Source organism: Vespa mandarinia, chromosome 9 (genome assembly GCF_050613455.1).
Source record: "Vespa mandarinia isolate Hongniang chromosome 9, ASM5061345v1, whole genome shotgun sequence".
Classification (NCBI taxonomy): Eukaryota; Metazoa; Arthropoda; class Insecta; order Hymenoptera; family Vespidae; genus Vespa; species Vespa mandarinia.
This window is the reverse complement of record NC_140818.1, coordinates 2,390,001-2,406,088: the sequence shown is the minus strand read 5'-3', so window position 1 is coordinate 2,406,088 and position 16,088 is coordinate 2,390,001. Positions and strand designations below refer to the sequence as shown.

The window sequence follows — 16,088 nt, the reverse complement described above, 5'->3', positions numbered from 1 at the left end:
ATTTTCATCATTTCCAAAAGCATAGATCTAAGCTTATTCTTGCATTCTAAGTAAATGTTTGGATTAAATTTATTGATTACGTATATTTAATGTTACGTATGGTTATGAAATGTTAAAATAAAGTTTCATAGTTAAAGGATCATTCGTATTTGATAAATATTATACAATAATCAATTCGATCGTATAATATTTGACCCTCGACCGGTAAAGTACACCTCGCTATGATCTGCGCTTAGTAGCATAGATGATCTATGATAATCTATGTAGAGTTAAATAGGATGTATGGATATATGATGTACGTCCCAATGCGAAAAAACTTTCAACTTTGAGATCGAAAATTTGAACGTTTATAGTTTATCTATTACAAATAGACTTTTCTCCGTTATCTAATTAAAATTTTTTATCTGTTTTCTTTTTTGTATCTATATTCTTTATATTAAATTAGAAATAAATAATGAAATATCGACTCAAAAAAGCTCTATATACAAGATATAACATTAATAATTTTTCGCATTTATTCACTGATAAGATGTAATTGAATTTTTCAAACATTTCGTTAGAAATCAACCTTTTATAACGTGGTTACGATGTAACATGATAGAAAAAAGAAAAAAATTACGAAATAAATCTTCTGCAACACGATACTTTGAGAGTATGGTTCTGATGTAAAACAGTATAAAAAAAAAGAAGAAGAAGAAAAAGAAAAAAAAGACCAATCGAATAAATCATCAAATAGACAATTTTAAAATCGTCTAAGAACTTCCGTTTTATCCTTTATGATTATAATTAGGTATAAGTAATAAATACTATATAACTTTTACATTATATAATTTTGGTATGGACAAAAATAAATTAATTTTATAGAACGTTTAACGATGTGTTTACATACTTACAAAGGACAATCGTGAAATAGAACGACAACAATAATAACAATTAAAAAAGAAAACAAAAAACAAAAAATAGAGAAAAAAAAGAATAGAAAAACTAAAGGCAACAGTTCAACTTTCGAATATGAGAATGATGTAAGCAGGAGATATCGATCTCAGGATATAATCACATTCGAGACGGAGATGACGTTGGCAAAGTTAAAACTGGTTCGACGAGACGCGTATTCTCGACCACCTAGTATACGTATATCCGGTCTGTGAACGCGGCACTCCGCAACTTTCCTACTTCATTCATCGACGCGTTCTCCGGTGGCCTTTGAAGGTTGCACCAAGCGGCACTGCAAGAATCGAGTATATAACCAAGACTGTGTGATCCAGCATGAACGAGAACATCGACCAGTCTTTCAGTATAATATAATAATTCCATCACAGAAAAAGAGTGATACTATTAACTCTTTCTATGTTTGTCTTTTTTTTCTTTCTATCTCTCTTTCTTTTTCTGTCTCTGATTCTAATAATAATCTGATAAACACGATCGAGCGTAATTTTTTCCTATAAAAGAATGATATTGTGATAAGGAAACAAAAAAAAACAAGAATTGAAGGATTTATTCAAATCATGAAATTCGATGTAACAATCTTGTAGTAACTTTCACCAAAGAAAGGAACACGTTCTCTCGACTTTTATAAACACTGCTTTACACATTGCTGTATCTATATATGTATACATGTTTATACACCGGATAAAGTCAAAGATCGAGCATTTCCTAAACGAGCTGACATGGTTGCGCAACTTTCCTTAAACGGAAATCTTACGATCACAAAAGGTCTTTTCTTTTTCATACTCCGTTAAAAAAATTTTGTAATCATTCGTACAAATATAAATATACATATATATATATATATATATATATATATAATAATTATAAATACTCTTGTAATATTTGAAAAATTATACTAAAGTATTAGGATTACAAATCGTATAGTTGTCTTGGGAAAAAAACAATTAAATTAAAAAAAATAAAATAAAGTAAAAAAAAAAATAATTAGAAAGAAACACAGATTTGCATAAAGGAAAAAAGAAAATTACCATGGCAGTGAACGCGTTAACATTCCCCTCGTTATATCCCGTTAGCAAGGAGAATACAATGAAGAGTATAGAAATAGAGGGGAAGGAACGACGAGTAGGTAGAGAACGTCTCTGCGATCTCCTCGAAAATTCCATTCTCACAGTATCCTGTCTCTCTGTCGGCGGGTGTATAGCTCCATATATATATATATATATATATATATATATATATATATATAATCCAACGATATACTCAACATATATATGAGTAAAGAGTAAGAGAGAGTCAACACGTGTACTAACACAGAGAAAAGCACCCCGCCACGAAAGAGAACAGATATACATCAAGAGAAAGAGAGAAAGAGTGAGAGATATAGAACACACGTGTGTACGCGACGGGTGGCGCGGGAGGAGTGAAGAGGGGCGAGGTGGCGCCACGACTCTCGCGTGCCGAATACGGCGAGGGGCGCTAATGGTGGGGAGAAATGTTGAATGATCCATAGAGACTCTGAGAAGGGATTAGTGTGAGTGAGTGCGACTGCGGCGCTGCTAGTACAAGAAGTATTGTGATTGGTCGATAGGATGCGGCACGAAGGATAGATAGTGGGGGTTAAGCGGCTACACTGGCTTCGGAAATGGCCGCGGGAACGTAGAGAGCGCTTCGTCGGCCGGCGGACGACGACGACGACGAGGACGACGAGGACAACGAGGACAACGAGGAAAACGAAAAGGAAGATTTCAAGTTATTCGTTGTGCGCTTAATATTGCGTGCAAAATTACATTTCTCTCAAGTGGAGTGGACGGTAATCGTCATTTAAAGTTATAATGTTTTTATGAGAAGAAGAATTAATGTTCGACGGAAGGAGATAGGAGACGTATTGGTGAGAGATATTCGCGCGTGAGAGTTAAAGAGAGAAAGAGAAAAATATAGAGAAAGAGAAGAAGAGAGTAAGAGAGACAGAGAGTGAGAGAAAAAAAAGAAAGAGAGAGAAAGAGAGAATTTTACGTTGAAGAGAAAGAAAGAAATAAAGAGAGAAAAGACGCAAGAATGGCCGGCGACGACGGAGCGCCGAAAACGAACAATGAGATCTTCACTGAAGAGGGAGAGGAGGGAAGGGGTGCGTTAGCGCGGGGAGAACCGCATTCCAGAGTGGGCGGCATTCTGGAATGCGATCCACCCGGTAACAGGAATTCACCGAGCAAGCGAGCCTGCAGCGCCGCCGCCGCCGCCTCCGCCGCCGCCACTGTCTCCGACGAAGACGTGGACTGCAAAGATGAGGAAGAGCTTGATGAGGAAGCTGATGAAGAGGATGGTGGTGGAGAAGGAGGAGATGGTGGCGGAGGAGGGATAGTATACAGATATGCCATCCGAACCGCTACCAGTGCTATGTCTTTTATCGAAATCTGCCAGGTAATATATTATATATTTCATATATATATATATGTATGTATGTATGTATGTATGTATATATGTATGTATGCATCTGTACTTTCCAACCCCTAGCTTTTTTCTTTCTCTTTCCCTTTCCTAGTTTTGGCTCCCTTTGTCGAGGGAACAGAATCGATAGGCGATACTCGTGACCTCGAGTCAGTACATTTCGCGGTCACTCAAGTGAGAAAGAGAAGAGAATATAAGAGAAGAGAAAAGAGGGAAGGGGAAGAGAAAAGGGAATACAAGAGAAAGCACGAACATGCATGGACTACATACATACATACATACATATGTGGGCACGATCTCGTTGCTTGTTTTTCTTTAATTATTTGAAAGTTTTAAAAAGATATTGAATATAATGCAAAAAATAATTCATTTCTTTTATTATTCTTATTTCTTCTTTTTTTTTTCTCTCTTTATTTGTTTGCTCTTTCCAGATACGCTTGCAACATCTCTTCCCACAATTGGCGCCACCCCCTCGATATAAACTATGTGAAAATTCGATTGAATTTACTGCCGAATGTTTGGCAAACGACGTGATACGTTATCTCTTGAAGGAAGACATTTATCTAATATCAAGAGATCCGGTATCTCGCAGCATGCGGCATAACGTATACCGGATGCTGAACAAGCACAGTATACTCTTCACAAGTATGGTCAACCGTTTGAACGTTGTCCCTGATACAGCTTACGAAGCTTTCGTCTGTGTCGCCGACGAGTTGTTCCTTCACGGTGGCGTTACGTGGGCGAGAATCGTTTGTTTGTACGCTTTTATGGGGAGATTAGCATTATGGGCGAGGGATAGGAGGATGCACGCATTGAAAAAGAAATTACCTTTGTATGTTTCACGTTATATCGGCGAAGAAATAGCACACTATATTAAAGGATACGGATGGGTGAGTTTTAAACGCATCCCCTATCGGTCACGTAACTTATATATCCACGTAATACACATATCCACGTAATACCAGAGTCAAACAAACCTTGCTCTTTTTCATTCCTTTTTCTTTTTTCTTCTTATTACTTTATTTAATTCTTTTTTTTTTTTTTTTTTTTTTTTTAATATTTATTTTTATTACGAATTTTTTACGAATTGTTTGACAAGAGAATTAACATATTACCATTATACACAGAATGAGTTATAAGTTCTTAGATTTCTTTTTAAATAATCAATTAATTTATTTCGAGAATCGTTAGGTTAATCTTTTTTTCCTTCTTTCAGATTGTAACACTATAAGCCTAATAAATTTTGACCGATCTATGAACTTTTATCTCATCACGTATTATTTATATAAATATTTATTAATAATCTATAATACCTGTTATAATTGTTTTAATTTTTCTTTTTTCTTTCTTTTTTTTTTAACGTTACTCTTTCAGGAACAACTTTGCGTAGAGTATCCAGTCGCCGAAGAGGTTAGCGGAGCAATCTGGAGAAGTCTCCTAATGACGGGTGCAACTCTTGGCTTGGTGACCACCATATTAACCGTAACTTCCTGATACAATGTCGCAAATCGTTGTTTAAACCAGGGTACGTTCCGGTCGAAACCCTTTTGCGTACTTATCTTTTACGAGAACGCGATCAAAAGGATATTCGAACGTGTTCTTTTTTCCCGCGCTTAGGACGCAACCCAACGAAACGAGCGTGACGCTACTACTACTTCACTACAACTACTACTACTACTACTACTACTACTACTACTACTACTACTATTACTACTATTTCTACTATTTCTACTACTATTACTACTATCACCTTCACCGTCATCACCACTACTACTATTACTACGCTACAACTACACACGTATACAGACACATCTAACAATAGCAGAAATTTGTTGTTGCGTTTCAATGTTTTCCTTGTACAATTGATTCAACGAAAACGAATCGAACACGAATTTCAATGAAATCAACGAAAACCAATCAAAGAGACTTTCATGAAATCAACGAAAACCAATCAAAGAGACTTTCATGTCATTACCAATCGTCTGCCGCCATTATTCTTTCATAATTTTTTTATAATTTAATCCATTCGAAAAACTCTATGATATAAGAGTAAGAGAGAATAAGAAAACGAAGACGAAAAGAAGAACACTTAGAATTTTTATGTTTCTTTGATAAATGAATCTATTTCTTTTTCTTTTTTTTTTTTGTTTATTTTTTGTTTTTGATTTTTTCTAACGAATGTACGTGTACAGGCACGAACGCATGCACATACATACATACATTCATACATACATGCACATACATACACACCAACTTAGTTGATTTTTTATTTTTTTTCTCCTTCCTCCATCTTTATTTTTAATTTCTCCTTTTATTCCGAAAAAAGTTTTAATTTTCCCGCTCTTTAGTTATCACGTATCGTTCGCCAATAATGGAGGACATCTTTCCTCTTTCTTTCCTTCAACCCTTTAGCCCCTCCCATTCCTCTTCTCCTAATTGCAAAATTCTAATTTTGAATCTCAAATCTCTTACGATCAAACATAGAATCTCAAAATTACATTGAATTTAGGTAGAAGCAAACTATTTGTATTTATTTCTCTAATTTATTTTAGGTAGAAAATATATTAAATAACAAATTCTATGAAATAATAATAATAATAATGATGATGATGATGATGATGATAAAAATGATATTAGATTGATTAAAAAAATTCGCGGCACGCTCTCTTTATTTTATTTTTTTTCCTCATTATTATTTTTTGTTCGTTTATTTTATTATTATTATTGTTATTATTATTGTTGTTGTTATTATTATTATTATTACTATTATTATTATTATTATTATTATTATTATTATTATTATTATTATTATTATTATTATTATTATTATTATTATTATTATTATTATTATTATTATTATTATTATTATTATTATTATTATTATTATTATTATTATTATTATTATTATTATTATTATTATTATTATTATTATTATTATTATTATTATTATTTAGTTCTCTTCTCTCTTGCATGAGAAAAAGAGACTTCTGGATATATTTTTTTTTCCTTTTTTTGTTGTTTTCTCTAGAAAAAATGGTGACCGCAAAATGTATACCGCATTTTATATATATATACATATGTATATGTATTTCGAATTTTATATATGTATGTCGATTGTTTACAACGCGCTCTCACACGAAAATGAAAAGAGGTTATGTACGATAATTGCCCGGTGATAATAGTTTTTTTATGAAGTAAAAAATAAAAAAAAATGAATAAATAAATAAATAATCGTTTATCCCTTTTCTTTTTTTTTTTGCTTTTGTCTTTCCTAATCGTTTCGTTCGCCATATTTAAGAAATAAAAATGAACGATCTACATTTTTTCTCTATTAAAACTTATTTCAGTAAAGAACTAAAATATATCTATATATAAATATATATATACACACAAACGATCTATTTAATGCCGACACAAAGCTAAATAAATGAAAAATAAAGGAAGATCTAAAATAATTGAATCAAAATTTTCACTTCGTTTTGTAACAACAATTAATACACAGCAACGACGATTATTATTGTAAATTTTCTTTTCCTTTTTTTTTGTGTCAAACTTTAGGGTGTCCAATCATCCCATGCGTTCTCTCTTCTGCGAGATAATTAGATTAGGTATTAAATTTGTTTCTAATTGTTTTGTTATGGACAGGGTACTAGAATTAATTAGGACATAATAATAATTATAGATTACACATAACAGATGGAACTTTCAAAAGTGATCGCAACCTTTCTAAGGTATTTTATCTTCTATCGATTGCTTTTGTTTCTGTTTATTATCTTATTTTTTTTTTCTTTTAATTACTTTTATCATCTGTAGTAAATGTTAAAATGGTTATAAGTAGTTAAGATATCTCATTTATAAATTCTTTACATAAATTTCACGAATAATTTTTCTATTTTAGTTCTAATCACTCTAATCATTCATCATTTATTCAATTATATTCATCGTTTTTCTTCCTCGAATATATTCCTATTTTGAGAATATATGACACGTTTATCTTCTTATTTTTTTTTATTTTTCTTACATTTTCTTTTTTTTTCTTTTTGAATAATATTTCGAAGATTCAAATTCAAATTCAAATTCAAATTTTTTTCATGTATTGTTGGTAAATAATTTGAAAAATGTATTATATCAAGCATTTTAAATATTAATTCGTTCTTTACATTTGAAGTATCTCTCTCTCTCTCTCTCTCTCTCTCTCTCTCTCTCTCTCTCTCTCTCCTCTCTCTCTCTCTCTCTCTCTTTTTCTTTCTCTCTCTCTCCCTCTCCCTCTCATGCGCACACACACTCTTTCTCTCTCTCTCTCTCTCTGTCTATATATTAAGCCAGACTGGAAGGAAGTAATATTCGCGGATGTGTGTAATACACATAAATGTAGAGAATAAATCGAAGAATATAAAAAACACGTACTATGAAATAATTGTTCTGTTAATTTACATCACGATTAATTATTACCTTAGTTCTAAATAAATTCATAACTGTACAGAAAACAATTGAATCATTTCATCATTGTTCTTTTGTTCTTTTTTTCTTTTTTATTTTCTCTCTCTCTCTCTTTCTCTCACTCTCTCCGTTTTTTAAAATGCATTATAGCAAGAATTAACAATCTTCTCTTTCCTCCTTTTTTATTTTCTTTTTTGTTCCTTGTATTTGTTTATTTGTTCTTTTTTTTTTTAATAAATCTTCAAAAGTTTCTATTTTAATTTAATTCTGCTAATTATTGACAATATAACTACATATAAGGATGTGTGTTATGTTTATGCATTTATACGTGAATACAACTATGTATATGTAACTGTACAGATTGGAACTACTCTCTTTTCACGTTTCCTCTGATTATTAATAATATTAATTAATTTATTATTATTATTGTTATTGTTATTATTATTATTATTATTATATTTATTATTATTATATTTATTATTATTATAATTATTATTATATATCGACAATAAGTGATCATTGAATCACACGTTCATTAACTTCAAATATTTGACTAACGATGATCGCAACATATCGTCAGTATTACATACATAAATACTGTCTAATATATTAGATAGACAATAAATATACCAAGGTGTTTTTCCCTTTTTTTTTTAAATCGGCTATTCAAGATTATACTTCATCTTCATTTTTTCTGTCAAAAATATGTTTGGCTTTGCACAATTTGTATCGATAAAGATATTTGGATAAAACTATTGCAAGTTTTCTTTCTGTGTATGTATATGTAAGGGTGTGTTTCATCCCTTGTGTATAAATTATCCAATAAGTCGTGTATGTGTTTGCTTTGCCTCTTATATATATTATATATATATATATATATATATATATATATATATATATATATAAATTACCCAACTGGTCTCTTCTGTATATGTATTTGTGTGTATGTTTGTTTTGTATATTAATTTATCCAAGTAAATATTACATAGTATATAATATAATTAGTATCATAGAGCACATAAACGCTGTGAAGAGAGAGCTCGTTTGTTACTGTGAATAAAATAAAGATTCTTACACACACACGCGCGCGCGCACACACACACACACGTTCGCTACCATTGAAATTGAAGATAAAATATTATTATCAATCTATAAAAAATTAATAAAATTTTTACAAACAATACTTTTAATATAAAAATCTTCATTTATCCTGAATATTTGTTATAACAACTGAATGAAATTTCTTTCTAATACTCATTATAGGGGTGAGATCAGAGTCGTTTCTCTAAGAAAATTTTTAAAAGCCGAACCGATTAAGGAAATATAGATACTTTGTAGAATCCTGAATATTTAAGGTGTATTATTAATTTACTTTAGAACTATTATATAAATACAATATCAATTAATTTTCATTTTTAGATATTCACTTTTGAGAAAACAGATTACAGACAGATAAAAAAGAAGTTAAGGACTTCTTTTTTTTCTTTTAAGAACTTGGATTTTTTTTTTGCATTATTTATAGTTAAAGGTTTTAGCTTCTACCTGAAAATATTAATTATGTTCTTAACAAGTAAATACCAAGCCAATATAACAACACTCCTACTAAACGACTGAAGTCATAAATTATACGCAAGCAACAAATAAATTAAACGACTAAAGGTCGTCTACACAGCGAACGTGTTATAAACTCTTTTTAAATTACTGTAATGATATATTGCTTTAGAATAGTTTCATTAAGCGATTTTTTTAATTGTTAATTAATGTTTCTTCTTATTTTTTTCTTTTCCTTTTTCTTTTTTAACGAGCAAAAACGATTCATTCAAACGTTTCAACATTATTTTTCTATCGCTCGACGTATTTGTTTTATGTTTGATTCAATATGTAAAAGACATACTTTCGTTTTTTTATTTTTTTTACGACAAAGACGCTCAAAACTTGGCCCCATTTTTAAAAACTTAGCAAATCTGTTCTTTTACCATGGATAATTAAGTTGGATATTGAAATACTTCAAAAGACGTTTTTTTTTCTTAAAGTATTACAAAAAAACATTGTTATATTTACTGATCTCGTTTCAATTGTTTTCAATATATTTTAATGCGATTTAATGCGATACCTGTTTGAAAGACGAACAAATCTTTCAATCAATCAATTATACAATTTGTAAAATTTATGTACACACACACACACACACACACACACACACTTCATGCGTATATTGTATTTCCATCTAGATAAATAAATTCAAATCCAAATTTGTTAATTAGAAAAAAAAAGAAAGTAAAAAAAAAAAATAAAAAAAATATTTGTTAACAAATCGTATCGTCTTTCAAATAATCATTCAAAAACATTAAAATACATTAGAGATTATTTTGAAAAGTAAATAAGATAATCTCAGACTCATTTTGGCACGAAAAAGCCCATAGTCATTATTTATTTATTTATTTTTATTTTCTATTATTCTTTTATCATTTATTATTATTATTATTATTATTATTATTATTATTATTATTATTATTATTATTATTATTATTATTATTATTATTATAATTCATAAATTCTTCTTTAGTGCACTCTCTCTCTTTCTTCCCCCCTCTCTCCCTCTTTGTCGTTAATATGATATGACGAGCAAAATGAGATTTGTATCTTTCTCCTTTTGATTATGCGAATCTCTCTCTCATAACGTAAAACCAACGCTCTTTTTATTGTATGTATATATATATATATATATGTATATGTATATATATATATATATATATGTATACATATAATAAAAATATTTCATTTTCGTTTGGTCGACAATATTATTACTCAGATAATGCCAGAAAAAGTAAAGAGAGTTTATCAGTTTGAATAATAATTATTATTCTCAAATATCTATTTATTGTTCACAATGATCCGTTCGCATTTCTTAGGTTGAAGACAATTATTTTCAATTTACAAAATGAAAAAAAAGGCCGTCAAAGATTTACATTATTATTTTTTCCTTATTCCATTTTGTAAATTCTACAATATAATATATATATACATATAGATATCTCTACATGTAAACATATATATATGTGTATATATATAATATAAATACATATATATATATATATATATATATATATATATATATATTATACATATATATATTATATATATAATGTATTTCTCATAATCGTAACACTGACGATATGATTGTTGTATTTTGAGCTAAACTTTAGAGTGGCAATTGTAGCCTGGACGTATCATTGTCCGAAATAGAGGAAATATGACTAACCCTCCCCCCTCTCTCTCTCTCTCTCTCTCATCGTGTATCAATATCTTCTCAATGAACACGATGATGAAAATTTGAAAAAACTTCTTTCATTCTATCTCTCTTTTTCTCAAACAATTACTCTGAAACGAGTAACATCCAAAGAATTTAATTTAATTAAAGTTTCCTACATTATTTTTTTCTTTCTTCTTCTTCTTCTTCTTCTTCTTCTTCTTCTTCTTCGTCATCATCATCTTCTTCTTCTTTTCTCATTTGTAATCCTAAAACGTTTAAATTGCGTGAAACAATTCAATGATAGTTGATTGGAGAAACATGATATAGAGAAAATTATCTCTTGCAAAGATTCATTTATCTGATATCATATAATATATGTAGCATCAAAAGGATATATCGAAGAGAAGAAAGAATCATCGTCATCTAAATTTCACAAGCACAAAAATTCATCTTTTCGCAATAATATAATGTATATGCATTGTTGGATCACATAATAATAAATATAATAATGCACTTTTACCAATCTTCTTCAGTTGAAAAAATTTTAACTGAGTGCATATCTAAGGTCCGCTTGAATATCAGAATACAATGCCGTAACGGAGGCATATTTATCGCATTAACTAATGGTGTATAATAATCATGTGCAGTATACACAGCAAGCACGAATCAATCACGAAGTTATGTTACATTCAATCAATAGTTGTTGTTGTCGTTCTTGTTCTTGTTCTTGTTGTTGTTGGTTGTTGGTTGTTGTTGATGGTAAAATTCACATTTTTAATAAGTTCGAAATATATAATATATATATATATATATATATATATATATATATATATATATATTATATATCTGATATATATATATCATAATATATATATATCAATATATACATATATATATATCGATATATATATATATCAATATTGTTGCCACGCAGATGGTGATAATTGTGTTTTCAAATATATGTAACACACGTACATATCACTTTGCCAACAATGCTCTACTACATTCTGTCTGTCTGTTCTCTCTTTCTCAGCTTTCTTGATTTATCACAGCTGGGGGCAGAGGTGAGAAGGAAGAGGGCTTTTTTTTGTTTACTTTACATCTCACGACAAAAAAAAAAGAAAAGCTGGGCATTTTTCATTCTTCTCCTTATTCCACGTAATCCCACCATTCCTTTTCATAACCTTCGTGCACATGCTCTAGAAGTACTTTTCTTCGACTATCGCAATATCTTTATAGAAAATAAAAACATTCAAGTTTAAGAATTTTATATATATACATATATATATATATATATAAATATATATATTCGAACGTATGACATGAATAAATTCGGTTGCATCTAAGTTGAATCCCTCATTTTCTAATCTCCAAAATTTTTTCCAAGTGTCCATATATGATCATATACAATATTTCTAATCTATTTGCTACAACTCCCGTGTAGTTAGGCGCGTGAATGATTTTCATCCAGCAATATTTGTAAAGTTTTCTCATCAAAATCCGAATTACGTATTAGACTGTAGTACATCCTTCAAGCTCTGGTTCACAAAATGAAATTTTATAAACTACTTTTGCTCTTTTTGTTATTACACTTTTATCGTATATACGCTATAAATTTATCGAGTCGTATCTACAGCTGAATTGTCTCATTTAAATTCTCACATCGTTATATAACGAATTTATGCACTTTTATAAATTTTCCATTTTATGGGTTAAATATTAAACTTCAATAAGGTGTTCAGAACACACACATAATAGCAGTGTAGAATTTAAACTGTGGCTACAAGTGGCTTCTTGTTAATCACAGTTATTTTCAATGAGTCATAACTTAATTCTTAGAATTAAAATATGTTTATACTTGCAACCGAACTTATTTATATTTCAACCTAATATATACAGGATATTTCATAACATGTAGGACCCACTTCATTAGTAGATAGAAGATAGCGAAAAACAATGAAAAATGTTCACATAAACATGTGTCCCATTTGGTCTTCCTTTTTCCAAATTATAGTCGTTTATACTTTAATAGTAATTATGGGCTGATTTTGGTTATACAAAGTGCTCAAAATGATGCTTGAAGTATTTCGACGTTGAGTAAATAATTTTCAAATGGCTTCACACATAAAGATTCATGAACTTTTTTTTCATTGATTTAGTGTCTCCTGTCCATCAATGAAGTGGATCCCACATATTACAAAACACTCTGTATATAGTACAATTATTTTTTGTTAATACAAATTATATATATATATATATATATATATATATATATGTATGTATGTATGTATGTATGTATATATATGTATATATATATTTTATATATATATATATATATATATATATATATATATATATATGTACCTATATTTATCCTGAACCTTTTGTTTAATATCGGCAAGGTTCTCACTCGTAATATCTCTTTCGAGGTATTCAGAGAGGCATTCTGTAGCACTCTCTAAATCCTTTTGGTTGGCTTCAAAAATCACAGACTGGTTGGTTTTCCTCAAATAGTAGGCAAATACGTAAGTATACATGAGAGTTTGCCTACAGGAACATAAAATATCAACTGCTTTCTTTAAAAATTGTACCTAAACATAAAGCCGAAAAATGGTAAATGTTAAATAAATATTGAATAAGAGAATATAAATAGATTTTTTATTATTACACTGATTCACAAAAATTACCTCAATCCAGGACATATTATGTTGTTGCATTTCCTCCATTTTGTCTTTTACACTAGCATATAACTTGCTCTCGAACCTTAAGGACTGCATGTGATTCATATACCTATTGCAATAGAACAAATAGCGTTGCAAGGCAGACCTTGATTGATCTTGAGCAACTCGCGCTGCTTTGGCTTCTTCTTCGTCATATCGATTACAATTATACCAGCTAGATCCATGTGGTTCCCAAGGACCAAGGCATACCCAACAAAAGTCAGCTTTACAGTTCTGATTTCTGCATACCATATGATTGCAACCACCATCCTTTTCAATGGTAACATTACATTTTGGACATTCTTTCGTATTTGCTGCGATCCAATTAGAGGTCTCAGAATCGTCATCACATTTTTTGATCCATTTACGCAACAAATGACATTTTACGGGATCATGCCAATCTCCACCACAATGAAAACAAAATGTGTGACCACATTTGCATGTAACAGGTCTTGCTTCAACATACTGGACTTTGATAGCGTTATTACAATCTGGCGATGGACACCACCTTAATAACCTATTACACTAATAAAATAAATAATGTATATCATGAGTATTTTTAAGATATCAATTAGATACATTTTTTAAAGATATGATTCCTTACTTCAACAAAACTGTTTGTTATCAAGTGCTGATACTTCAATTTAACTTTTGAGTCTTTAACAAGTCGCATAACACTAGCATCATCAACTAAAATGTCACAAGCATGAGCAGCACATGCGATCGTTTGTCCGACACCTTCTTCCATTATTTTGGTTGTGAGATATTCACCCCAGCACCCGGTGCAAAAACGATGTCCACATTCAAGACCAGTCATCATCTAAATAATATATACATTTATTACATTTAAGAAAAATTTCTTACCAATAATATTTACCGATAACATATTACAATACAATAACACTTACAGAGGATGGTAAAATCATAAAACAAATTCCACATTCTTCTGTTCCATTTGCAGATGTTCTTCTAGACTGTGAGAAGGACAGATAACTTAATAATTTTTCTGCTTGTATATTCTATTACAATAAGAGAAATATTTATATATAATTATTCTTTTACCAAGGAATTTTGAGAGGACCAACTTCTATTTATCACAGGACCTTTTCTGAATGGATTAATGACACGTGCTTCTGCAAATAATTTTTCCTGATCTCCATCATAAAAACGTTCCATTAATTTTTCTTTGTCCCACTTAAAATGATTTAGCAAAATACGCGTTGTTGTTGCAGGTATCTATAAGAAATCATTTATTCAAACACACAGATCAAATAATATTCAATGAATCGATTGATTAATCTAATTTTATAAAACATACTTCAACTACAGTGTTGACCTCTTTTATAGAATCAACCATGTGTTGTACAATTTCTTCTGTGGATAAAATTTCAAATGGATATTCGTCGATATCGGTAGCTCGTTCCCGTTGATTTCCAGATTCTATTTCCATAGCAAAATCCACATCATCCCCGCTGGACTCGTTACCAGAGTCAACATCGTCATAGAGCGTTTCCTCCTCGGAATCCATATTTTTACAAATACAGCAAGTAGTTCCAGCAAGTGTTTAAAACACTGCTGTGTTAACCTTGCGTAATATATACTGCACCTATACAACAAACATCTTTGAATTAACAAACCGAATTGACAAATCTTTGAAAACGTTTCGGTAACGTATGCATTACTACAAAATTAATAAAAATAAGAATTTCTATTCCTATAATCAGTTCTATATATAAAGATATATATATATATAAAAAAAAAGGCTAAAAGCAATGAGAAAAATCACTGGATTGAAAAGACCGAAACAATTTTTACTATATCCAAATTTAAAGATGAATTTTCGTAATCTATATACATACATACGTCTCTATTTCTTTGTTCTAGAAAAAGATTTTTAATCTAATAAATAAATTCAATGTTTTAGAAATTCGTAACACCTGTATCCGCGAAACGATTGCGGAGAACAAGGTGAAAAAACAGCTTATGTTTCAGTACATGACGTCATTATTTTCTACTTCCCGAATAAAGCGTCGGACATATCTCATGAGGTTTTATATATATTTCACTATTAATAAATTTTCTTTTGTATTATTCACTCGCGGAACGAAACTAAAACTTTGTCTTTAACGTGGTTAAACAAATAAATTTGAAAATGCTTCGATAACAAGGGAAGTGAAAAATAAAATCAGCTGCCAAAACATCGAAGCGCTCTGCTCCGGCAGCTGATACACCGAACACTGCTGCCACGGAAAAAACGATGAATAGGTCGACAATTCAACAAC

General features: G+C 30.1%; 2 protein-coding genes across 14 annotated transcripts in view; one reads left to right on the top strand and one right to left on the bottom strand.

Moving 5' to 3' along the window:
• Nucleotides 1–2,422: 2,422 nt before the first annotated feature.
• LOC118446497 (uncharacterized) lies at nt 2,423–6,091 on the top strand. Of its 2 annotated transcripts, XM_035877209.2 has the most exons (4): nt 2,423–3,366; nt 3,825–4,283; nt 4,768–4,918; nt 5,011–6,091. In XM_035877209.2, the coding sequence occupies exons 1-3, from the start codon at nt 3,004–3,006 to the stop codon at nt 4,885–4,887; spliced, it is 942 nt and encodes a 313-aa protein (XP_035733102.1). In that variant the 5' UTR covers nt 2,423–3,003; the 3' UTR covers nt 4,888–4,918; nt 5,011–6,091. The 2 variants fall into 2 exon arrangements, with proteins under 2 accessions (XP_035733102.1, XP_035733101.1); XM_035877208.2 differs by having other exon boundaries at nt 2,430–3,366; nt 4,768–6,090.
• Nucleotides 6,092–11,263: 5,172 nt separating this feature from the next.
• The window catches only part of ari-1 (E3 ubiquitin-protein ligase ariadne-1), a 7,299-nt gene continuing 2,474 nt past the window's right edge, over nt 11,264–16,088 (bottom strand). For 9 of the 12 annotated variants that reach the window (XM_035877189.2, XM_035877191.2, XM_085659153.1 and 6 more), the window contains exons 2-8: nt 15,125–15,412; nt 14,869–15,042; nt 14,715–14,780; nt 14,411–14,626; nt 13,774–14,331; nt 13,451–13,677; nt 11,264–12,317 (exon numbers count right to left, since the gene is read on the bottom strand). In XM_035877189.2, coding sequence (XP_035733082.1) covers nt 12,236–12,317; nt 13,451–13,677; nt 13,774–14,331; nt 14,411–14,626; nt 14,715–14,780; nt 14,869–15,042; nt 15,125–15,334 — 1,533 coding nt within the window. In that variant the 5' untranslated portion in view covers nt 15,335–15,412 and the 3' untranslated portion in view covers nt 11,264–12,235. Of the gene's footprint in view, nt 12,318–13,450; nt 13,678–13,773; nt 14,332–14,410; nt 14,627–14,714; nt 14,781–14,868; nt 15,043–15,124; nt 15,413–15,665 lie in introns of all 12 variants that reach the window. The other 3 variants (XM_035877193.2, XM_035877192.2, XM_035877196.2) reach the window with 3 other exon arrangements.

What these genes read in the sequence shown, in the direction of transcription:
- LOC118446497 (XM_035877209.2), top strand. Translation starts at nt 3,004, where the DNA reads ATGGCCGGCGACGACGGAGCGCCGAAAACGAACAATGAGATCTTCACT. An exon ending in CTTTTATCGAAATCTGCCAG is followed by an intron (nt 3,367 to 3,824) that starts GTAATATATTAT and finishes TGCTCTTTCCAG; the next exon opens with ATACGCTTGCAACATCTCTT. An exon ending in ATATTAAAGGATACGGATGG is followed by an intron (nt 4,284 to 4,767) that starts GTGAGTTTTAAA and finishes TTACTCTTTCAG; the next exon opens with GAACAACTTTGCGTAGAGTA.